This window comes from Magallana gigas, chromosome 2 (genome assembly GCF_963853765.1).
Source record: "Magallana gigas chromosome 2, xbMagGiga1.1, whole genome shotgun sequence".
NCBI classification, from domain to species: domain Eukaryota; kingdom Metazoa; phylum Mollusca; class Bivalvia; order Ostreida; family Ostreidae; genus Magallana; species Magallana gigas.
Window position 1 is genome coordinate 47,188,662 of NC_088854.1, and position 26,447 is coordinate 47,215,108.

General features: G+C 33.0%; 2 protein-coding genes across 2 annotated transcripts in view; both read left to right on the forward strand.

Moving 5' to 3' along the window:
• Positions 1 to 5: 5 nt before the first annotated feature.
• LOC105332159 (repetitive organellar protein) lies at positions 6 to 15,494 on the forward strand. The gene is made up of 20 exons (XM_066076879.1): positions 6 to 52; positions 2,725 to 2,811; positions 4,254 to 4,340; positions 5,685 to 5,795; positions 6,296 to 6,412; positions 6,503 to 6,550; positions 6,661 to 6,771; positions 7,221 to 7,337; positions 7,845 to 7,892; positions 8,006 to 8,128; positions 8,554 to 8,670; positions 8,884 to 9,000; positions 9,341 to 9,475; positions 10,966 to 11,076; positions 11,511 to 11,714; positions 12,559 to 12,760; positions 12,972 to 13,082; positions 13,998 to 14,150; positions 14,388 to 14,483; positions 14,585 to 15,494. The coding sequence occupies exons 8-20, from the start codon at positions 7,258 to 7,260 to the stop codon at positions 14,873 to 14,875; spliced, it is 1,788 nt and encodes a 595-aa protein (XP_065932951.1). The 5' UTR covers positions 6 to 52; positions 2,725 to 2,811; positions 4,254 to 4,340; positions 5,685 to 5,795; positions 6,296 to 6,412; positions 6,503 to 6,550; positions 6,661 to 6,771; positions 7,221 to 7,257; the 3' UTR covers positions 14,876 to 15,494.
• A 3,322-nt stretch (positions 15,495 to 18,816) lies between these two features.
• LOC136271615 (early endosome antigen 1-like) overlaps positions 18,817 to 26,447 on the forward strand; it is a 44,578-nt gene continuing 36,947 nt past the window's right edge. The window contains exon 1 of the mRNA XM_066071974.1: positions 18,817 to 18,957. The gene's annotated coding sequence lies outside the window, so the exon portion shown is untranslated. The remainder of the gene's footprint in view (positions 18,958 to 26,447) is intronic.

The window sequence follows — 26,447 nt, forward strand, 5'->3', positions numbered from 1 at the left end:
GAGGAGGAACACAACCAGCTGGTGCACAAAAGTCTAAATTACCAACAAAAACGTAAGTAATGATTTGTCTTTTGTTGTTTGATTGTAGATCGAATCTACATGGAACCATAATGTGCTGGTGCAAGTTTTCAGATAACGCATGTTTGTCGGCGTGTATAATTAAGATCTTTCTATAGAATCTATCAGCAGAAAAAGAATACGGGTCCTTTTTTCCAATTTGTCCAAACAACTAGAGGTCCACTAAGGGCCTATAATAATATTTCTGAATTTGATAAATTGTTGAATTCGTAATAAATAGTTCAAGCAATATAAGCTGTATTTTTTAGAATTTTATTTTGCTGCAAAAACCTGCTAGTATGATAAGTCTGCATATAACTTTAACTTTTATGATAAGTAAGATTAGAAACAAGAGGCCCATGGGCCACATCGCTCACCTGAGGAACAATAGGTATGATAAAATCAGCTTAATGGAGTCATAATACAAACTATCTGGACAATGTACAATAATACATGTAGATCCTGTATAAATAAAATCCACCCCCCCCTGGATATTCTTATGTTTATAATCATTAGTCCCTTTTCTAACAGGATGATTTTATATTCATATCGCATGTTGAGTATTTCAGTTCTCAAAAAGATCCTTAACAATTGTTTATATATGGGATATAAACCTACATCAAACTTTGAACCTTCTTGTGAGGCCGAAGAATTGTCCTGGGGCCAAAGTCTTAACAATTTTAAGGAATCATCTGGCTGATTAGTTTCTGAGAAGAAATTTTTTAAAGATTTACTCTACATATTCCTATGTAAAATTTTGACCCCCCCTATCTATTGTGGTCCCAACCTACCCCTAAGGGTCATGATTTTCACAATTTTGAATCTATACTACCTGAGGATGCTTCCACACAACTTTCAGCTTTCCTGGTTGATTAGTTTTTAAGAAGATTTTTAAAAATGTACTCTATATGTTCCTATGTAAAACTTTAACCCCCCCCCCCAATGTGGCCCCACCCAACCCCCAGGGATAATGATTTTTACAACTTTGAATCTACACTACCTGAGGATGCTTCCACACAAGTTTCAGCTTTCCTGGCTGATTAGTTTCTGGGAAGAAGATTTTTAAAGATTTACTCTAAATATTCCGATGTTAAACTTCGACCCCCCATTGTGGCCCCACCCTACCCCCGGGGGTCATGAATTTCACAACTTTGAATCTACACGACCTGAGGATGCTTCCACACAAGTTTCAGTTTTCCTGGTCTTATAGTTTGTGAAAAGAAGATTTTTGAAAATTTCTCGTAATTTTTCATAAATCCCTAATTATCTCTGTTTGCAAAATGGCGTGATCCTTAATTTTCACAACGGCTAAGGGTGCTTTGTTTTTGGTTTGGTGGAAATTGGCCCAGTGGTTCTTGAGAAGATGTTGAAAATGTGAAAAGTTTACAGACAGACGGACAGACAGACGGACGACAGACAAAATGTGATCAGAATAGCTCACTTGAGCTTTCAGCTCAGGTAAGCTAAAAATCATTATTTTTTTGTCAGAGGAAAGATTTCTCTTCCAAGGAACATATAGCAGATCAATTTTTTAACAGGACATCAATAATTCAATATTGCTCCAATTAAGGCTCTTAACGGCCTTTTTCACAAAAATTTGGCGAATAGAAAATTTAAAAACCATGATATTTTTGACATTTTTGTAGAAAATACTAGTATCATTTTCGTAAAAAAAATCATGAAAATTGCAGCTCATATTGCTTTCATTTTTGTTATTTGATCATTCGCATGATGTAGTAAACTTGCAGCTATTCTCTATTCCCTGTGCTGTGGTCTTGTCAATACAAAAATATATCAATACATCCATAAACTCTAGATAATTACGACGATAAATTATGTTTAATACATAAAGTTGTAACGATTGAAGTATTTTATTTACGAATTTACAAGTTATTAATCATATCAAATTCACAAATACTTTCAGACAGAAATGTGAAAAATTGTGGAATTAATTATGTATATTAGTCGTGTTAAGAAGAATTTTTATTTTAAACTTCTTTAGTTACCTGGTCATTAGTCTCAAGTACATATATCATTTTAAATTAACAAATAACCTTTTTTGCCTCTTCATATATAAAATGAAATCAAACACCCGTATTAGAAACCCACCCATGCTGGTGAATAAAATCCTAGTACACAATTTCCTTAGAATTTAGGCACACTTGCTATGTCTACCTGTTTCTAGGCCAAATGAAGAAGAAAATAAGTAAAAGGTAACCCCACAGAAAAAATCCACGGTACTTTTACTTTTTCCAATTTTATACAGTTTAACCAGCTTTGATGGTATTTTAAGGGTCAACTTACTGGGTTTTTTAAATGAATAGTTTTAAATTAAATTATAAGGAATGAATTTAATATTTATTTTTACCCGTCTGTTCGTCGTTTGATCAGTCAGTCTGTTGGTCAGTCTCTATTTTTGTTAAACACAACTTCTCTTGAAGCGAAGTACAGAATCTTCCAAAACTTTGTTGGTAAATAGGATAAACTGTGTAGATTAGCTCTTTGGCGGTTAAAATTGGCCATTTACTAGTATTGAAGGTACCATTTGATGAACAGTTTGTAAGCGTAACTCCTCTCAAACCAATGATCAGATGTACATTGTAGATATTAAAGTCAAACTTTTATTATTTCATATTTGAGATAAAAACAACTCAAATTCAATTTTAGTCCGAGCAACACAAAACCTGCAAAGAATGCTTCGGCTCAAGGAACGGTTGCAAAAAACCCAAGCCCATCACCAGTTCAACGGAGCAGGTAATTTGTTAGTTTAAAATTACTTCTTCTATGAAAGAACTGTTTCTACCTTCCATGTGAGCTCTGGTAAACGATGACTATAAAATAATTAAAGAGAAACATTGATACTCATAATTTACCTTTTTCATGTAACATATGAAGTATTTCTCTTTTTTTTCATTTTCAACGAGAAATGTATAATTTATGAGAGGTAAAATCTTTCTTTGTGTTTTATGGGGCTATAAGTGTTGCGATCATTGCAATTCTTTACACCGTCATAGCTTTTCTGATCAGTTTTTCTTTCTGTTCGTAATCTCAAAAAAGCGTAGGTTCACAATGGATGATCAAATTTTACACAGGAATGCGTACTGAAAAATCCTAAAACTTCTTTCCCCCTAGACACCAACTGGCAAGAAAAGCTGTAACTTGTATCGAAACATACATAGGTAGTGTAGTTTGTTTAAATTATGATCCTTGAGGGTAAAGTAGGGTCACAGCGGGGGGGGGGGGGGGCGAGTTTTTGTATTGGAATATGTAGAGAGAATGTCTTTCAAATCTTCTCAAAAACCAATTGCCCTGGCACGCTATAAAACTTGTGTGTAAATCCAAGGTTGTTCAATCATAATCCCCGTGGGTAGAGTCAGGCCAACGTCATGTTGTAAATTTTGTATACTAGTATTTACTGCCACCCGGCAAATTCAAAATTTACAACATGACACCATGGGGAGGAGTTTTTTCGCTACCAAGCCTTATCAAATCCCATTTGTAATGACAATCATACGTTCATATTTTATTCGCGGCGAAAAATATTCGCAATGACGAAGCTCTCGCGAAACTTGCGAAAACTCGCAAGCGAATAAAAGATTAGCGTCGAAAGCAATTTCAGTTAATGTGGATTCAAGTTTGTCAAAACTTAATTTTCGTGGGTAGGATGTGGCCATATCAAGGGTCCAATTTACATTGGGTTGTTTATCTCTAATTAAAGAGCACCTTTAAAGGTATGTGAGGGTAGCAGATTCAAGATTTTAGGCAGATATAAAAGTTGATGGGGTTTTATGAAAGTTGATGGGGTTTATATATAGTCAATTTGGCTAGTTCAGGCCCGGGGCCATAAAAGTTAGACGAGCTCACTTTTGGTTTAAGTATCACTCTAACAAACGAACTAGAATGGAAAAGTGAGACTGAGATAAAAAGTCAACTGTTTTGGCCACAGGACCTGGTCCTCTTAACTTTGACATTAAAAAACCCAACTTCGGTATAAATTTTATCGTCTTTTCATATCTGAGGTATTTGCCTCATTTGCCGCCATTTTGCTACGGTCATGACCTCAAGTATCATGAATTTGACCAACGGTCAATTTGAGCAACTAACCCATTTTCATTCCAATGATCAGATGAACGAAATGGTTAAGCCAAACATATGTTTTGATATTTGAGATAAAAACAAATCAAATTCAATTTTAGGTCGAGTAACGAAAAGCCTGTAAGGAACTCTATAGCTCAAAGAACGGATGCAAAGAGCCCAAGTTCATCACCAGTTCAACAACCAAGGTAAGTTATTAAAATTACTTCTTCAAAATAGGTGCACCGTTTAGGAAGCGTTATATATATATATATATATATATATATATATATATATATATATATATATATATATATATATATATATATATATATACCCCGAGGAAACCATTGTCAACCGACGCAAAACGGAGGTTGACAATGGTTTTCGAGGGGTGTCATTTTCAACTCTTATCCTCCAAATTCGCGGAGATTGACAATTGTTTCCTCATATATATACCCCGAGGAAACCATTGTCAACCGACGCAAAACGGAGGTTGACAATGGTTTTCGAGGGGTGTCATTTTCAACTCTTATCCTCCAAATTCGCGGAGATTGACAATTGTTTCCTCGGGGTGTCAATTTCAATTGTTACCCTCCCAAACATGCACTATTTAATTTATTATACTGATTGTCCTAATTTTAGAGAATTTTTTACTGCTTTTATATAGAAATGACGTGAATTCTACGGCGAACCGTACGCGCATAATTTATGCACATGTAAGAATTCGTTGTGTTACCCGTTGCTAAGTGTTTTGCTAGCGCTGAGGGTGATAGAACGGGTTATCAACTGCGTCTAAACCAATCAGATTTCAGTATTTAACATGAAAGTATAAGTACCTGTAAACATCCTGGTGGTAAAGATGCGTGATGACCCCTTCATCAGGTGGATCATCCTTCCTCGGTTGTTTCGGCCTCCAGAGGTGCGCCGACTGGGGTGATCAGCTCCCAGCCCGGGACCATCCAGCTATCCGCCTGTGAAATGATCTTACATTCACAATTGTCTCTTACTGTCTTCCCCACTGTCCCTCTCTTCTTCTCCACAACCATAGCGATGCTATGACTTACATAGACTTTTGGCGGTAATTCCCTACCTTAATTAATGATATGCGTGAAACATTAATAGATTTTTATGCAACAAACAAAGTTTCCTCGCTTTTTTAATGCTCAAATAGAATTGTTTTATATGATATATTCATGATTGGTAAAATGTTTTGTGTGTGTTTTATATGTGTTATAGGCTATGAATGTTGTGATCATTGCAATGCGTGCTACCCCTTTATAGCATTAATTTTGCGGATTTACAGTTTTTTGTTTGTGTGTATGTGAGAGTGTGTGCGCGCGCGCGTACAGAGAGAGAGAGAGAGAGAGAGAGAGAGAGAGAGAGAGAGAGACAGAAAGAGAGACAGAAAGAGAGAGATAGGGGCTAAACATTCTGTCCTGCAGACTATGATATGTAGCATTGTGGAGAAAACAAGCAAACATGCAGAAGTATAATTAAGAACCTAAGAATAATAATGTAAATATCGAAAATGAAATATGTTTTATTTTCAGACCATTGCCACCAACTCCTTTAGAGGAAGAGACAACTCCTTTAAAGGAAGAGAAGAGGAAGGTTCTTAAAGGACTTAACAAAAACATTGCTTCAAACAACGTTTCTGATCAGTTCGTATATACGTTAACAATTATATAAAATACAAAAAATATATTTATCAAAATTTGTAAGAACTAGAAAAGCTTTCGACAATAAGAAGAAAAAATAATACTCTTTATATTTACATCCATGTATCCAAGTCCAAAAACCTTTAAAAGTGATGGCACATATGCAATACTTTCCGAACTAAAATAAACAACACTCGTTAATGTAAATTTTATTTCGTATAATGTGTAACATGATGTAAAGAAATTCAAATTATCGATGAATAAACGATCACTGCATGGAAATATCATTTTATTGAATTTATCTGCTTGTTTATGTATATCAATATGTTTTGAAGTCGTTTATAAAATGTGTTTTGAGAGAGACATAAATCCATGTGGTTTGTTTTAGTCAGGTCTGTTTTCATTTCATTTTAAGACGTCCTCTATTTCAAACAGAATTAGCTTATGAACTGTCTTTGCAAAAAGTGTGAACTGTGACATATACCTTGGTTTGTCTTGTATAGAAAATTAAAGGCAACAGAAAAACAACATGAAGATATATCAGAAGAACTGCAAACACTGGCTCAAGAGTTAAATGTTACAGACGGCAGTCCCCAAGAAATAATTGAAGCAGCATGCAGGTCTAATAAATTTAAAAAGTTAAATTTATGAAAAAACTCTCAGCTAAAATATATATTATTATTTACGAATGTCCACACTCTTTTATTCAGGGAAATACGAAATTCAAAAGAAACGACAACTAAAGACCAATTGAAAGGGTATTATTTCTAACTTAAATAAATCAAATGTAAATATGATATGTTTTACTTATAGATATGCATGTATTTGATTTCTACTTTTTTTTATAACTTGTGTGATCTATCTATAGAAAAGCAGATGAATTAGAAGAACTCAAAAAGGTTATATTTTCGGTTAACACAGTCATAGTTAAAGAGCACGACAAAGAAAAGGCTATAGCCAGGATTCAGGATCTTTACAGGTAAAAAAAACACCAATTCTCTATGTTAATACTCTATGTCTTCCTTCTAGATCTTCGTATGTTTGATGCTACATTCTACAAGTTTCTAACTTACTAGTATTTATTATTAACCGCTGTTCCGGATATATTTAATAAGAAGATTCGTGGGTTGATAACTAACATTATTACTATATCATTAGGATACGAATTTTCGAGGTCAAGATAAATAAAATTGAAATTAAAGAATTTTTAAAAATTGAAATCTCGTGAAATACAGGCTAAATAAAAAAATATTCTCGCCCCCTCCTTAAAAAAAAACAACAACAAAAACAACATTTACGTCTACTTGTAAAGTTTACATGATTTAAACTTTAAAAACCTACAGCAAATAAAGATATTGAAACATGGAACAATTTAACAAATCTGAAGTTACTTAAAGATCAATTTCTTTTTAAATTTCTTAACTTAAGATGTCAGGAAGATCTGACAGTCATAAAGACAGCAGTGATGAATCCAACCAAAAGTAAGGACTTCAAACCGACACAAACAACAGAGGAGGTTGTGGAAAGAATTAATGCTTTACACGGGTATGTTATTATAATTGCACATCTGTCCAACTGAAATAAAACATTTATTTTAGTTCATTTATTTACAATGAATGTATTATGATATACATTGCAAGATCCATATACATGTATGTTCACAGTTGATTAACTACGTAATTGAATGTTTATTTCTTATGCTACGAAATAGTTCTAACTAAGAAATGTTTTACTTCAAATTCAAATCGAAAGAAATTTTTACTTTATACAAGTATGTTATAAATACATGTTACAAATTACAGATTTATATTGAAAGTCAATACAAAAAAATAAATAGATGATACAATTTTACATCAATATATAAGGTGCCATAAATAAGAATATATTTGTCTAATAAAATATCATTGAATCTGTCCATGCGTCTTTAATTAATGAGTATACCGGTAATTCCTATCAATTAGATTCTAAATCATGCACAAAGAGTCAGAAGACACGATTGGAGATTTACATCCTTTAGTTATATATAACGTACGCTCTCACCATTTATTTCAGGGAAATACAAAACTTAAAAGAAACGACCACTAAGGACAAGAAAATAGGGTAATATTAATTTCAATTAATTATTTTAAAAAGTCAAATGTAAATAAAACATATTCCATGTTTTATCTATTAGTATACATTTTACTCTAAGTTGTAATATATGTTACCTGTAGAAGAGCAAAGGAATTAGAATCAAATCTTGAGGAACTCAAAAAGGTTGTCTTTTTGGTTACAAAAGTCAAAGAGAAAGAACACAACATAGAAAAAACTAAGGCTAAGATACAGGATCTTCACAGGTAGAAAAACTACATATTCATGCACCTTATCTCTGTACTTTTAATGCAACATTCAAAAAGTCTCTGATTTACTCATTCGTTTATAACCGCTATGGCGGAAGATCAAATAATAAAAGACTTGTTGGGAGATCGCTTATAACTAACGGTTTATCTGTATTTCTAACGCTACAGTGATAACAAATAATTAATAAAGCATGGATTTTTTTTAATTCAAATATCGAAAAATACAGATCAGAATTTTAAAAAATGATAACTATAATGCTCGAAAGAGAAAAAGATGTTGGAATTATAATTTCATACTACAACAAAGAAATTGATGCATGGAATTTGAACATTTATTACTCTACAAAATTTGTTATATTTAGATCAAATTCCTTAAAAAGAAATATTGAGAGTTTCTTTTTCATGTTTGTTTGAATATGTAGTTATGAGAAAGAATTAACCGCCATAAAGACAGCAGTGATGAATCGAAACAAAAGCAAGGACTTCAAACCGACACAACCAGCAGAGGTGGTTGTAGAAAGAATTAATACATTACACGGGTATTTGATATTCAAATTTGAATTTAAGGTTAATTTTACAAAAATCACATTTAAATATAAATGAACTAAAAATTCGTTTGCTTTATATTGATATTTATGTCTCGAAATTGGCAATAGCCATTTACTCAAAGTTTATACATAAAAGAGCACACTATCTGTGTTCCCAAAAAAAATACTAGTAGTAGCTTCCTCTTTTATATTCGAAAATGACAGATGTCAAGAAGATTTGACATTGGTAAAAACAGCAGTGATGAATCCAACCAAAAGTAAGGACTTCAAACTGACACAATCAACAGAGGAGGTTGTGGAAAGAATTAATGCTTTACACGGGTATGAAATAAATATCACATCTGTTCAGCCAAATACAGATCGATGTTTTAGGTCAATACAAATATATCATAAAAATATAAGTGTGTGTATATATATAGTTATAGATATTGTATGTATCTGTATATATTGAACCTTAATGCAAAAACATTTACTGTACATAAATCGGATCATACAGCTATATACATAATCAAATCTTCAGATAATGTTTAACACACGTCGATAAAGAGTGTGCACTGTTGTTTTTTATTCCTTATTCAAATTAAACTAATTTTTTCACAAAAGTTGCCAGATAAGTCGTTAATATGTCAGATACTACTTATATAGTTGATGTTAATTGTAGGATTGAACACGATTGTTTGGAATTGAAAGCAGTCATATTTAATAAAGAATTACGGAAATTTGCTTTATTTGGTGAGCTGGAAGAGAATCAATGCACTGTCGAAAAGGCCAATAAAATTGTCGAAGAGCTGACAAGGTTTAGTTGTTTATAATGGTTATATGTGATTTTGAAGCATTAATGAATATTAAATAAGAATTCAGTAATTTTAGCTCACCTGAGCTGGAAGCTCATATGAGCTATTCTGATCACTTTTTGTCCGGAGTCTGTCTATCTATCCGTCTTTCTGTCTGTTAACTTTTTTATATTTTCGACTTCTTTTCAAGAACCACTGGATCAATTTTAACCAAACATTGCACAAAGCATCCTTAGATGATGGTAATTCAAGTTTGTCAAAACGAAGGGCAACACCCTCTCTCATTGGGAGATAATGAACTATTGAAAATTAGTTGGTATCTTTCAAAAATCAATTAGCTAGAAAAGCTATAACTTGTGTGGAAGCATCCTCAGGTTGGGTAAATTCAAGGTGTTTTTTTCGAATGATGATCCCCGAGTGTATGATGGGGCCAAAATCTGTGGGTAGAATTTTACATAAGAATATATAGAGAAACATCTTTTTAAATCTTCTTCTCAAAAACCATTTGGCCAGAAAAGCTAAAACTTGTGGTGTGGAAACATCCTCAGGTAGCGTTGATTCAAGTTCGTTCAATTCATGATCCCCAGAGATAGGACTGGGCCGCAATTTGGGGGGGGGGGGTGTTAGGAATTTCCAAAAGAATATATAGAGAAATTTTTAATTTTATTTTTCTGATTTTAATATCTAGAATGGTTAATATCGTTACTTTTGCTTTGTCAACATTTGAAAGTCAAATGTTGAGTTATATTTAAGATACAGAGATTGAAAATCTTTGTTTTGTACACAAAGCTTGAGCTTTGTTATGGTTTACATATGTGTCATCAAATGCTGCTTTTTTCTGTTAATCATACTATCTATGAACACATTAAATCAGTTTACCTTGTTTGCCACGAATCATCTGGTCAAAGAAATGGTAATTCCATACTTTACGTTATTTGTAAACAAATTGTTTACATAACAATGATTTCCTACCTCTGTATCTCTCTTATAACTTGACTTCTAACATTCATATTTTTGTCAATCATTAAAAATGAACAAATAAATCATTTTATACATAAAAAAGAAAAAGAAAATTTTGATCTAAAATCGTGTCAAAGTCCCTTTAAAAATCTTCTTCTCAAAAACCAATCGGCCAGAAAAGCTGTAACTTGTGTGGAAGCATCCTCAAGTAGGGTAATATGAGTTTCTTTAAATTTCACCAGGGGCTCAAAAATTGTTGTAGATTTATAGATATTTGTTAAAGATCTTCTTGAGAACTGTAATACACATTATTTGACATGGTATTAAAATCATCCTGTTTAAAAGTGACTCAGTGTTCAACATAATAATATCTGAAGAAAATTTTGAAAATCTTTTTAAAATTTTATTTTACTACATTATCCAGATATTTTGTATATGACTCCATTATGGCTATTGTTGCTTAGGTTAGCGATGTGGCCCGTGGACCTCTTGCGGCATTTTAATTATGTGCATTGTTTTATATTATATGTAGTATGTATAAGAAGATGGAGGCTGACCAAAAAATGCTATGCACTGTAATTCTTGGTAAAAATAAGGAACCTGATATGGAAGAGGCGCTGAACACTGTACAGTTGTTGAAAAAGTACACATACAGTTGAAAGAAAATTGTTATATTTTGAACAACTTTCAATATTGAATTAATTTAATTAAGGTCCGTAATCTCACTATTGGGTGGATCGGGGGTCCATTCATAATTTCATTTCCCGCAGATGTAGATTCAAATAGGTTTGCATTCTACGAACCAGACAGAACAAAATAAAGTCAAGCATGCCATACATGTATATAATTTTATTGGTAAATTATTGGAGAAATGAATGATACTAAACACTTGTTCGCTGCTTTTCCGTTAAAAGCGAAAATTCATGGAGGGGGGGGGGGGGGGGGTACTCCACGGAATTTTGAGTTAGACATCTTGTGTTATTATCATATTAAACTTAATCACAGAATTAAGTGCCTGTGAAAGCTGTCCTATCGTCAGGAAAAAACAAATACAATGATGATTCACTCAATTTCTAGAGCTGCTGATGAGAGCAAGAATGATATACAGCAAAAGAAGGCGGAACTAGAACAAATGGAAAAAGATATTGACCTCCTTAGGAAACAACTGAAAGAAACAGAGAATAAACATCAGACATTGTCCAAAACCTATCAGGAGAGGGAGCAGAAATTACGAAACGATCTGAAAGAAGTTAAAAGTCAGAAAGAGAATGCTCTGACAAGGTAAGGCCCATGGTTGATAAGTACCACTGATGTTGTTTTTAGCCATTTGTTCTCTCTATGCTGCATTTATCTTTGAATACTGTATTTATAAGATATATATTCTGCCTGACAGTTTATAGTAAATGTTGTGTTATATTTAGGCTTTAAAATTCATAGAATTTAAAATCATCAAATCTACGACAATTTATTGTGTGTGAAAGGTGTCTATTGTGTTTTTAGTTATAGCTTATATCATGCTATCGATCGCTGATTTAATCAAAATATATAAAGAACAGAACCATATATAGAATTCATTTAGTCTATAATTCCAATACTCCAATCAGGATTAGATCTGGCAACGCACAAATCCTTTCATTTTTAATTTCACCTAAACTGAAGGCTCAGTTAGTTTTATCCATGCAGGGCCTTTGTTATGGTTCCATGGGTTTTTTCTGCTGTTCTATATAGCTTCACGTACCAAAAATCAAACAATTAGACAAACAATGATAAGGATGAAATTTTTATAAAACCAAATAGCATGAAAAATTGTGACTTTGAGGTATTTTGACAATTTATGGTACACATAGCACGCATTTTCTCTAAAAGTTTTTTTTTCAGTCATAGGAATAACACATGGCTCCTCTTATTAATGAATGGAAGTCAACATTTTGGGTAAACGTATTCAGATTGTTCACCCATCTATTAACGTGCTCAATACTTGAAAAATATTTCCCTAGGTCAGGCAATATTTGAGCGTCAGTTTTCGAGTAACAGCAATCGAGATACAGTGCTGTAAATATAATCAAATTGAAATAAAAGCACATCGAACTATGGTTTGTGAATTAAGCTGTATGTGTATTGGTAGACTAAGTGAAGTAGCAGGCGCTAAATTGACAGAGTCCAATCCATTAATAACTGACCTGAGTGATCCGAACAGACCAGAAAAAATCGGGGAACAGTTCAGCGAGCTATACGACAACTTGTGGACGGACGTCTTTGAACAGTTGTCTGGTACATGTAAACTGTCAGATAGAGACTCGATACAAACGCTGCTACAAATTCTAGAGGTACGTATGTTAACATTATTATCAGACAATCCGCAAAAACTTTAAATCAAACGGTTAAACTTTGGAATTTTGCAAATTGACTAGACTGCATATATTCCTTAATTTGACATTAAGATATCAGGAAAAGAATAATCGAATGATTAAACAAAGTTCTATATCAAAACAACTTAATTGTATACATTATATCGGCTTTTTTTTGTTCGATTTTTAGGATTCGTATGGCTATTGCAAGGACATTTCCAGCAAGAGATATTCAAATACACTAGCAGAGTTGACGCTTTGGAAACTTGTTGAGCCCAAAGAAACTCCTTCGAAAGTACCTGTAAGGAGGCCTAGAAAATTATATAAAGGCATATAAACGCGACATAAGCAAAATAGTATACGTCGAGTAACATCGATATGCGCAATAACGGAAGAAGATGCGATCTGTAGCTCCTGGTCTGAAAAAAAATTGGATGGACGACCTGGGAGCTATAGTTCCGTATACGAAGGTACCTCTTAGAAAGTTGCAGTTTACGGCGGACAAAAACGTGTGCTAGTTTTGAACTGATTAATCACATTTCCACACAAACTCTGTAAAAATAAGCAGTACCATTAACTTCTTCAGATTTTTTACGATTTCGTAAAATGAACAATGTTAATGCAGATCGAGAGTCGACATTTTTTACATGTACCAAACTACAGCACTCCACTTCAAATACGGGACTCATGATGGTGTTTATAATACAAGGATATCAAAGGCAGGTACAGTGACAATGTCTGTAGTAAAATGTCCGAGGATGTTTTTAAATCAAATATAAGTACAGAAAAATTGTGGAAATAAGATTAATCAGACCAAAACTAGCGTAAGTTTTGGTGCGCCGTACATTGCAACTTTTTACAGGTACGAACTTTAGCTCCTACATGTATGTCACCCATCCTAATTTTTTCAGACCAGAAGCTTCAAGACCTGTAGCTATAAAGGAAGGTGTTATTGTGCCAAAAAGAAAGAACGTAAACCCAGAATTATAATAAAGCGATGATGCATGTTTGATTTTAGAAACAGTGTTCTAACACAAGTCAAAAGGCATCTTTTTAAAATGCTTTTGGGGTTTATGATGGAACACATTTTTTGTTCTCGATTTATTACACTTGGGGTTCATGACACCTTTATAACGTCCATATGTATGCAACATGAAGTTCGAAAATTTGTTCAGTTAATTAAATTTTGTTAACGTGCTTTGTTTATTTCATCAAGAACAAAAAAGAAAAAAATACCCCAGAGAAGAAGAAAGACGCTGATACCAAGGAAACTACAGCTAATATAACTCTGGAAGAACTTCAGAAGTTACAAACTTTATTGGTCTCCCCCAGTTCTAGTTCTTCAGCGGACAGTAAAGCAGTCGATTCGGTAAAATAGTTAAAAATACGTTCCTGATTATAATAGATTGGAAACAGCTTTCCTGTTTTAATTTCTGTATACAAGAGTACATCGTCGGAAACCCACGGTCGCTCTCGCTTCTCTTACCTCTTAGGTAAGAGGTCGCTCGCCTTACCTCTTAGGTAAGAGAAGCGAGAGCGACTGTTGGTTTCCGACGATGACATGAGTAAAGTGTGCAAAGTAATTATAATCAGAGTTTCCCTGTAGATTCTCGCCAAGATTGGGTTGAATGTGACCAGCTTGAGCAACACAAAAAAAATGCTGAAATCATCACTGGAAGGAACAAGTGTCATTGTACAAGAGGTATATCTGGTTCCACAATGGGAGAGAGAACTGTCTATTATTAATTATGACATGTATACATTATAGTTTAATTATACATCGGCTGTTTCATCTCGTTATAGAGTTTTTGGAAACAAAGAAGCGAAGTTCCAAATGGACAAAAGGAAGTTTTGGAGTGTACAAAGCCTTTTTTGATGAAGTGCGTTCATATTTGTTGGTTAATGGTAGGTCAGGATCCGCCTGTGTATTTGAGATTCTCGGACAAATGTAAGGATAAATTTAAAAAAGACATTTATCGGGAGTACACGGCCAGTGGGAAGATGCTGGACTTCGTGGTTTGGCCTGCAATCTTTCTTCACGAGAATGGACCCCTTCTCAAAAAGGGCGTTGCGCAACCGATTTCAAAGAAATAACGTTTCATGTAAATAAACTGCTTGTGTCCGATACAATTCCGAGGGTTTTTATATCATTGTTTAACTGGTCAATAACTTACTCTTACAGTGACCTATTATTTTCCACCATTAAGCAAGACATGATTAACATTTTAAAAAATCGATTTACATGTTTTAACATGTTTATGTTACAGTAAATGAAAAGGTTATTACTACCAAATGCATTTTTCAGTTACATTAATCTTGTATATGGAGAAGGCACCGTTGTGCAATGCAAAGTCAGATACTAAGTACATGCGCCGATCCACATATTTTGGGGGGGAAGGGGGTGTGATGGGAGTTCCGAGGCCTATGTTTGATAAGTTTTCCCAGTGAAAATAATGTTTGGAATTTCCGGGGGATCCAAATTTCCCCGTCCCTTTAGATTCGCGCATGAAGTAGTTCTTTCTTATAAACATGTATTATCAGTAATATTAACCTTGACATTGTTTAATGTCTAAATTCAATCTGGTTTTACATGCATTTTAATTTTAATTTTTTCTTGATACTACCATTTGATTTTACCAAAGATGCACTGTTATAATTATTAATCCAGTTATTTTAAAAACGCATTGAATTTCAAATAAATTTTCTTAATTTATGTCAATATTAGTTGTTTTTTTTCCAAACACTTTTCTAGAATTGATTGTAAAATGTTTGTAAAGTTAAATTCATTTTCAAATTTAAGGTACTTAGGGTGCTCAACCTATTAAAATGTTTTCTCTGAGAATCTTGTACTTGTTTAAATAACATTTATATGGACACAAAAATAAAAATTATAAAGGATTTCTAAAGGACGTCTAAATACGTAAAATGGAGCTGAAAGACTTCAGTGGTAAATATTCACAAAAACTCAGGAAAAATAAGACTTATTGTGATATTCCAACCAATTAACTACCACAGACAATAAAACATGACCATGATAAATATGAACATATATTTATTGTTCTAAATAAAACATAACACTTCACATTCAAAAGTATTGTGATCTCTTATTCATCACAACTCTTCAAAATTATTACATGATGACTCGTTTTAAAAACACAGAGTGAATGTTTACAAAAGACTGTTCAATGGAATAATTAAAATTACATCACATTTTATTCCCCTTTGATATTGTATAAATTTACAAGTAATGTTTTACAAAAGAGTGTGGAACATAATGCTTAGCATTGACTTTCAGTGATATAATATAGAATTACAAAGAGTGTTTTATGCCCTATTGCACATTCTCTCTCCTCAAAAAACTTTATGACCAATGTACATTTATTCTCCAACGATCAAAGTCCTGATTAGAGAAAGAGTGCTCTAGAGTAAAGAAAAAAGCTTTTGCCATATTTGCCAAAAACTATAAAAATTAGAAATATTTTGCAGAAAAAAATATGCCATAAGCTTCATCAGTTACCACAGCAACCAGAACTCTGGGTTTTGGCCTTCCTCTTTAGGTCAACTGTATTCCCGTGTTGTGTTTTGATCTCTATCACGTCCTCCTAATCTCGGAGCCTTTTTTATTGCTGCTTTAAATGCCGCGTCAACATTTGTGGAATCTTTTGCGCTAGTTTCGAAATAGGGGTTTGTCCATTAGCTTGATACCACTCTTGAGCCATATTTGTATAAAACATTCGGTTTTCCATATCAATTTTGTTCCCTTTTATCACAAATGGAAAGTTGTTTCCATCCTGAATGTCAGCATAAATTGAAAATTCTTTTATGCTGACTTGCCAAATTTTTAAAACTCTGAATATCATCAACAGCGAATGTCAACAAACAGCAGTCTGCTCCTCTATCAAACGAATAAATATTTTTATTTTTCTGTATCAATTCTTAAGGGGTTGTGTGGCTACTCGTACATTTGAGGATAAGAATGTAAACTTTCTTGTACAGGCTTGTTTCTGGCCAAATTTGTTGCACAAAGATAAAAACATTAAAAAATCAAAATGGCAACCTTAAACAAATCTAGTTTCGTATTTTACAATAAAATCTATGATCCACCTATTGTAAAAGGAAATCTCCGAGTTATTTAAACAACTATCACGTGATAATATACAACATGACTTATGTCATTTCATTATCGTCTGTAAATTTTGGGAAATCTTTACATTAACAAAGATGGGTCGAAGGGGAAAAGCGTTGACAAGAGATAAAAACGTACGTATCCGCTCTTTCTGATGCATTTAAAAAAAAAAAGATTGACAGTGTCAAAATGTCTGGCATGAAGCAAAGTACCGGGTACTCCTTTCGTCAGCAATATTCTCAGCGAAGAGAATTTGCCACGATCCGGGCGACCGAAGAAATCATTTGATGTGAGAGAAATGAGGATACTTTCCAGAAGCTGCAAGACGACATGACATGAAATCTTTGAATGAAATAACAGATTTGATTAATACCAGGAAAAATCGTACTTTCTAAAAACGAACAATTGAAAAAAAATATATGATGATTGATACCTTGAGCGGACGGTACAAAAAGCGATAAGAATTCGACTAATAGCATTTGCCCACGATCTTAGTCTTTACTAACAATCAAAAACACTTAAAATGTGAAGAATAACATATGTGGTACAATGTAATAGCCAGAACCGTTAGAATGTTAATGCTGCATTGTTCTTTCGACAGAAAAAAATCTTTTTTATTAAAATTAAATTTTTTTCATTTTCGACATTGTTCTAAATAATAAGCAATCTATTTAAACAAACTTATGAAAATATTTTCCTCTGCAATAAGTGTGATGTCTTTTTAATTGGTAACTCAGTATAATCCAAAAATAGGACGTGATCTCAATTCGCAACTGATTAAGATTACTACGTACTTTTTAACAAGTGAAATATAGTCATCCCAATGGCAAGACAAATGAATACTTTCAATGCTAAAAGTGTGTATTTTACTTGTCTTGTTTTGCTGGATTTTATTTTTCAATATTTAGAATTTGTTTTGTCAGGGTTTGTTAGCATTAAGAACACGAGAGGCAATTAGCCAATTTTCACACAGTATTTAATAGAAACATGCATAATAATTTAGAAAACAAACTTTTGCGTATCGTTTATTTCATATATTCAGAAATTTAGGATGACAACTTAGAACTTTGGTTAATTGCATATATCTGTATGCATGTGCCTTATCATCAACAACTGCACTTAGGTTCTTAACATGTGTTTACAGTCCAATGTTTTTTCTATAACTTATAAGCGTTCCAGTGCTAGTTCTACGGGTGGGTAAAAAGCCATTACGGTGTATAGCTGAGTATTGATACTGTCTAAAAGATGATTGAGAAGATTGTCCTGAATGAAGAAATGTATATCTTCGACTTTATAGCAGTTGGTCCTGATTCCCGGATGACTTAATTTTCTACTTGCAGTTTTAAAAGACGTTTTTATAAAATTTAACATTCAGTAAATTGACTGTTTGTTTTTAGAAACTGCTCATTTCTTTCATTAAAACTCAAGAGCAGAGTAAAATAGTAAAATTTTCAAACATGATATACAACCTTCAAGCCACAACCCCTGCCTTAGAAGTCATTACATTTTATCAAAGATGACAGCTAAATGGTCAATCTAAAAATGCAGCCAGTTTCTATTCTGTGTCAGTAGACGTACATAAATTATTTGTCATCTGCATTATATAAGGATGGTTGCGTATCGGTGCCGATGACATTTAGAAACTGCATTTCATTGTAAACAGTTCTGCATATCGTTATGTTATTTCTTCAGATACCTTTCAGTAAGTCAGGTAAGATAAAATTGTGTTCATGTAGATAAATGAATTAACCAAAAACACCCTAAAAGATCATCAAAATGAAAAATGATTAAACAGGCAGTTTAAATGTACTGCGTTTTAAAATTGACTAATCAAGCTCTACCTCCTTCACGCACTGATTCTCCAACCCTTTTACGTCAAATCCATTTAAAAAAAAAACAAAGGAATTTTACTTGGGTTGCTAACGTTAAGAATGTTATACTAGCTCTTCTACTCCAAAACTACTGAAAACCGACTGGTCCAGGCATCATTCTGAACTCATCAAGACACCAAAGAAATGTGAGGAAACCAAAACAACTGCAGTGGAAGAAGGTTCGTGATAACATATACATGTAGCATGGTAACATGAAAACTTCAACCAATCAATCTTTTATCTGTGAAATACTACAGTGTAGGAACGGAAGTGTACAGTTCTTGGTAGTGCAGGGCTGCGTTCAAGATGGTAGCAGCTAGCCTAGCCGCTAGGTCGTAGATATCAAGGTCTGTTGAACGGACCGCTAGGCCGCAGATTGGAAATATTCAACTAAAGACTAATTACATCGACATAATTTGTTAATTTCAAGCGGAAATATACATGTTTAAATTTATTATAACCTAAAAGACGAATAAAATATCACTAAATAAATAGATTTCATGTTTGTTATAAAGTGGTTACTAAGGTGGCCATCTTGAATTTGATGCCTAGCATAAAATATTTAGGCTACGAATATCTACGAAGCGGCTAGGCTAGCTTATCGTTCAACTACGTAGCCCTACATGTACGTAGCGGCTATGATCTTGAACGCAACCCAGTTCATCGAAGAGAGAGAACATGTTGCGCTGCGTACAGTTTTTGATCGGAGATGAAAAACGTGAACAATAAATTTCTGGGGAAACAAAATTTTTACTTTGTACTGTAATAAACAAGAGTAAGTCTGTACTCTTCATTTCTTTTTTAAAATCTTGAAATTTCTTTTGGCTAATATTTTTATTGGATAAAACCAGTACAAAAATCCAAGAAGAAATTGAATCACAATACTCAGAAACTTGTTTCTCGTTTGTTTCGACAAAGAAATAATGTTTCTTGTTAAATAAATATCTTTCTAATATGTTAACTTTCAGACAAAAAAGTTTATTATATGAAAAGAGAAACAACACGTTCACATTTAAAGCTTTTCTAATCATGTCTCGATATTGTTTACTGTACGGGTAGCCCTTACAGGTGTGTGCGGGTAGCTCTGATTTGCAGTTTAAAGCTGACACGAATTCTTGTACCATAGTTTACGATTATTCATTATATCTTATTATCATAGTAATATCGGGAGTGCACTTGCCTCTAAACTATACGGTGCCAACGCGTTGGTCTTTATATATGTACATTGTACTTCGTGAATTTCCAAAATGACTTCCTATCCCCGACAAAGATTAATCATTCTTCATTTTTTTAAAATTCATAGCCCTAATGAATAGATTGACTTCTCATTATTTTATTTTTATTTCATGTTTGTTCATTTTCCGACTTTGCTTCAAAGAATTAAACGTATTACCACAATCTTATATTTACGAACCCTAAATTGTGCAATGCTTCAGTTTAAAGAATTGAAATTAAATTTAAATTGATGAAGGTTATTAGTTTTTTAAAAATCTTATTTGATACTCTGTATCAATGTATGTTTTTTAAAAGGGGCTGAAAAAAATGTACATATATATTTTGAACAAAATCAACTAATAAGCAATAAAAAAAAATATTATTTGAGAAATGCATGTCGCGAAACCGTGAATGGAAAATGTCAAATTCGATTGGCTATCGCTATTCACTCTGTCCACAAAACAAGTCTTCTATTCAAACGCTTTCCTATCACGTGACTGACTTTCTATGAAACCTTTAAACAAGATACCCCTATTTCATTTAACACACGTTTCTCTACTTATACATGGAGAGGAATATTAAAATAGAGTCTTTCTGACAAAGCCATTGCCGATATTGTTTTGACTCGAGCTAAAAATGAGATTTATACGACGAACTAAGTTAGTCGAGTCATTTATCCGTGTTGAGTTTTGGCAATTTTGATCTGGAGGAAGCTCTTACTGTGGAGTATTATGGACGCGCTAAAAACAACTTTGTTGATGTTGTTTTTACTCGAGATAGTGGGCGGAGTTAAAAAAAAAGTGTGGGGTATGTACAAATAACCCACACTTTTAACAACAGAAAACTCACCAAGCTATGGTACAAGTAACTTACCCCATATAATATTGTTGGTTATGTGCAGATACCCGATGGGCGTGGTCATAATGACACGAGGGAGCCAGCAAATCTTGTTGATTTCAGAGAGCTATGGCTGAGTGGCTGACAATGAAATAGACAGGCATACGTCACATTGCTATTTAACAAAACTACCCAAAGTCAAAGCTCTTGTTAAAATTGTTCTATTAATTTTTCCTAAGAGCTTTTAAGATTCAGTTATTGCACTTTTAAAGATTCTTATTAATTATTGGAATGTTTCAACTGCCTGTAACCCAAAGCAAGTCGTTCATTTTGAAATCATGCAGAAGTTGACAACTCGATTACCATGAATTTGAAATCGGCCAAATTGCTTCGAAGTGATTGAGAATCCTACACGCATAAAACACTCAAACCAATATCTGACTAGTTAACGTTGTCTGATGTGCGGTAAATATATTTGAAAATACCTGCTCCCGTCCCCGAAGCGAAGAAAATCAACTGCTTCATACGCTGAACGAAATCCTCCATTTTGTGGCGACACCTGTCCCTGTGTTAGAGGTTGTGTTCTGTAAAAATGAACTGCTAGTCTGTGCATTTATCATATGATTATCGTTTATACATGTACTTAAAAGTAAATTAAAAAAAAACAATGAGATGATCACAATCCCTTGGAATTGAAAGTTTCATTTCCTACAAAATCTGTAATTGTTTTTTTTCAGATACGTATATGCATAAATCATTTTTCAGGAAAGCAATACATGTCAGCAGTTTTATGCAATTGTCGCTTAATTGCGTGGAAGTTGCAGAGTATAGACAGTTATTTGGTCGTTGAAAATTTAAAGAAAATTCATTTAATATTTTTATTAACAGAAAACCTGATGATTGTGGACTGCAAATGTAAAATCACTTGGGGAGGTGCATGGGTGGGGGGGCACTAAACTGATCAATAAACAAGACATAGCGATGATAAGGTATTTTGCTCAAAAACATGGAGTGTGATCAGAACCTCCTCTAGTTTTAACAACTCTAACAAAGGTCTCACTTACAGAGTTAATGAAACAAAAGTTTGTATGTGAAGAATTTTTAAACGTACATGTATTACCTGAAAAGAATGGATAAATTTTTATGAAAAGCAAGCATCATCTCCCATTAGAAGTCGGTCGTTGGAACATTTAACATCATAAACTTTTGTAACTGATTTTTGAAAACTATCTCAATATTACTTAAAAAACATTGTGCATTTAAACATAAACTTTATGAGATCTCATCTTTACAAACGTAATTGTGATCTACCTATTCCACATTGTTCTGCAAGTATACATGTATATGTAAATATGCTTAAATGACTTGTATCTCTTGTATAATTCAATTTATATAATCAATGGAATATTTTTGAATTAAATTTATTGGATGTTAATTATTTGAAATAGTTATATCATTTAATTAAACGTAATTCTGTTGAATTAACCTATCCCCCGACATAAAACTTCGCTATGCTATACTAGTATCACATGCATAAAATCCTGACGGTTTTGCGCTTCGCGTACAGTATGAAATAATAAAAGCTCATGATATTCTGACGGACTTTCACACTTACATGTATTTGCAAAAGATTTAACGCTGGGTCAAAACGTTTTCCATGTTTTATATATATCATCAATTTGGTCCTTATGATTGTATTGTGCTCGTAAGATCCATTATATCAATCTTGAAATGTGACCCTGGACATTGATTAACAAAATGTCAATTTGTTAAATAAATAGCGCTCCCCAAAACTGTACACTTCCGTTCCTACATTGTGAATACTGTCGTTTCAAAATACATTAATTGTGATTTAAAGAGACCTGAATTGGATTTAAGATCAAACTTTTATACTTGATTTGTTTACTAAAACGGTTTACTCGTCCATTTTGAATAACTGACCCAAAAAATGTTAGAACTCAAGTACTAAGCGAGATACAGAGGTAAGAATCCATTGAATGTAAAGCTCGAGTCTTATATATATATATTTTTTATACAAATAACCTAATTCTAAGATATTTCCGTTTCTCTGACAAAAAATGACCCGAGGCAAACAAAATCAACTATTTCAATATGTTCACAAGAAATTATATTGACGCAAGCGTCAATTTGTCCGCAAAAAGTATTTCTAACGGTAATAGTATATGACCATGCATTGCCATAGTATGTACATGTAGTAATGGAGAAGTCATTGATTTTTACATTATTCTATTACAAAGTTCAACTCTTCATTATTCTCTTGGAGATTATGTATTTCAAACCATTTTGATTTTTTTGTGTTGCATGTGTTCAGTTTATGAAGATAAATATGGTTCTTTTAATTGCACGAGGTTCTCAAAAGAATTAAAAATAAATCAGGTCAGCTAAAATTTTCAGATCAATTCAAATTTTCAGTTCTTTCGTATTTTTTGCGTAAATAGTTAATATGGATGTCATATCATGATATTTTTCTACTATATTTCACATCGAAATATAATACATGTACATAAACAAACAAGAAGAAAAGAATGAAAAACTCCGAACTTTTCCGAATAGATAATAGTCTCGATAAAACGCGCATAACACGACATTCTATGGCCTACTTTACATTTACAAGTAAAACACAAAATAAGTTTTATTTTTCAAAAGGCATAAAACATATTTCTTCATGCAAATTCACTTTTAATTCATAAAAATAAGCATAATATTAATTCTATAAAAAAAGACTATCCCGCAGAAACGCAGTTACAATATCTAAATGTATATCATAAAGGATCGCCTTCTGGCGTTATTAGTAATACATTTATTTCAACAGAATAGAATAACAAACGCGTCTGTTGGCTGTTTTTTGTCATGGCTTTACTTTAGTAGTTTAATAAATGGCAAAGAATACAATATATAGAATAAGACTTCAATGAACAATGAATTGAGGTATCAATGGTTAAACAACGGTCACAACAAAGATAATCGATGAAGTTTGATAAATGTTCAATATGGTTAAATGACAAACGTTCAATGTCAATCAATGTATTATGCATAATGGTCTACGCCGACTTTTTCAATAGTATATGACGTAGAAAAACAATGACAATGACAAAATGACGGAAGCCCATATTATTGGCCAGAGACACTGGAAATAAACAGAATCTGCGGCGGGGCTTCATGCAAAATTCGGCTACATAAAAGAATATCTGATGCAGGAAAAACATCGACTCCCTGGAATTTGTGTAAAGCCATGACGCAGTATGGATTTGACAGGAAAGAGTACGACACGACATTACCTAAAATTATATATAAAACTAGAGCAAAGCTCGTTGCAAAGCAACGAGTGGGTCTTCCGTTAATGTCGGAAATAAAGCCGGAAGTTCCTGTAAGATGCAGAGCTCTTAAACCAACAACAAGAGTAACTAAAATAAAAAGATGAAAAAATCGAATTATTCCTGGTACGACTTAACAAAATCCGAATGATTTTAAGTACGAATTAACAAAAACCTTTTTGATTTCAAGAACGACTTGACAAAAAAATTCGAATGTGTTCAAGTACGACTTAACAATTATTTTTGGTACGAATTAATTTTACTTTGAACATTACGCTATTTTTTAAACCAAGGACGCGGAATCAAAATTTCCGGAAAGATCAATTTTTAAACCCCGATATCTCTGTAATGCATCGTCCGATTTTCAAACGGATTTCAGATTTGAATTCACAATGGCAAGTTCTATAAGACTGAAGTATTGTCTTATTTTGTTAAAGAAAATGAAAATTTTCAAAAATTGGAACTGCTTCCGGTTTTGAGCAAAATTAATGAACAAAATTTTAAACCCCCCAGTACATTATAGAATTGATACATCTATCATCAGTAAAAATTACAAAGCGATATCTTTAAAGTTTACGGAGATTTCTTCCGGACAAAATCCCTTTTTTTTAATTTAAAAATGGCCGCCAAATTTGAACGGAAGTGACGTAAATGCTGAAACTTTATCATCTTTGAGACACGGTAACCTCACAAAAGCTCTGAAAATTTCATTGAAATCGGATGAAAACTTTTTGAGATATAAAGCCGAGAAGGAGTCAGAAAAAAAATAAAAAATAAAATAATATTAAAAAGAAACCGAAGAAAAACAAGAGGGTCTTCCGTTGGAGACGGAAGACCCTAAAAAACAGCAGCACACAACAACACTACAGTACTATATAATACAATGCATAAATGTTTCATAAAGGGGAGGGTGGGAGGGAGGGAATGAATGACTACCTCTTGAAGGCGATATCCAAAAAGGAAGCTGACTGTTGCGCATAAACGATTGCGCGATGAACTAGGAACGATAACTCTAAATTATACATGTGAAACCAAGAGATAACTGAGAGTTATCTTTCTTGGATCAGCTACTATTCTATTCGTCTCAATAAGTCTGAGTATCTTTAACGAAAGAAATAACATTCGATTAAAAATTTTATCAGTACAACACATATGAATAAACATAAACAAGTCCTGAGCCTAGTACATGTATAAAATACAAGGAATTTCAATTTCTGTATTTTGCTTGTAACTCGATATGTTTTGATCAAGCATTAACATTACCCATTTTAACCATTCTAGACATAAAAAAATGAAAAAAATAAGATTAACCAATTTTGAGCTCAAATTGTGTATATGTCCCTTTAACATACATATATTTATATCTACCAAGTATTCTTTCCTCTATTTCTTACGGAAACTTACAGTTAATTCATAGCTCTATATAGTAGAGACAGCCAGACTGAAATGTACCCGCTCCGTTTATGGATTCGTAGAAATCTACAGCGGCTGAAACTAACAAGAAAGTGACAGGACTGAAATTAAAACATCCTGTTTATCGATTGGTTGAAACTTACAGGGACCTAAAAAATATGACAGACTGCACAAAATAATCATCATGATAATGTCAGACTCTATGTCTCACAGGAGACGCTTTGGCTGTTTCTTTTAGCTAACGTACTTCTGTACATTAACAGTAATTTAGTGAATTTTACTAACTTTTTATAATCAATTTATAAATTAGTTAAAAGAAAGATGTTTATATAAACAATAAAATGCTTTCTTTGATGATTTGTGCGGGTTATGAAGGTAGCGATCATTGCAGAAAAAAATCACATAACCTATGTGAATAATCCTATTTAGGACTTTAAATTTCATTCTTTACGGTCAAACCTGGCTTATACGTCAACCGCCTTCTCTTTTCTGAGAGTAATAATTTATTCTTATACACATAATTCTAATGTACATTCATTTAGACAATAAAATGCTTTCTTTCGGTGATTCATTTGGGATATCAAGGTAGCGACCATTGCAGAAAAAATTACATAATTTTATATAACCCGCTAACACGACGTTTGCTATAATATTAACGTTTGACCTAAACAATGTTTCAAGGTCATTTCACACTCTTTATCCAAAACAACATGTCGGTAAAGTATGAGCCAGTTTTGACCGGTTTTACATATATTCGTTTGAAATTATTATTAATATTTTTTTTATCATTAACCGTTTATTAATCTCAACAAACTTTAAACTTAATATGTGATTTCCTACTACAAAGCTACACAGCATGTTTTAAATTC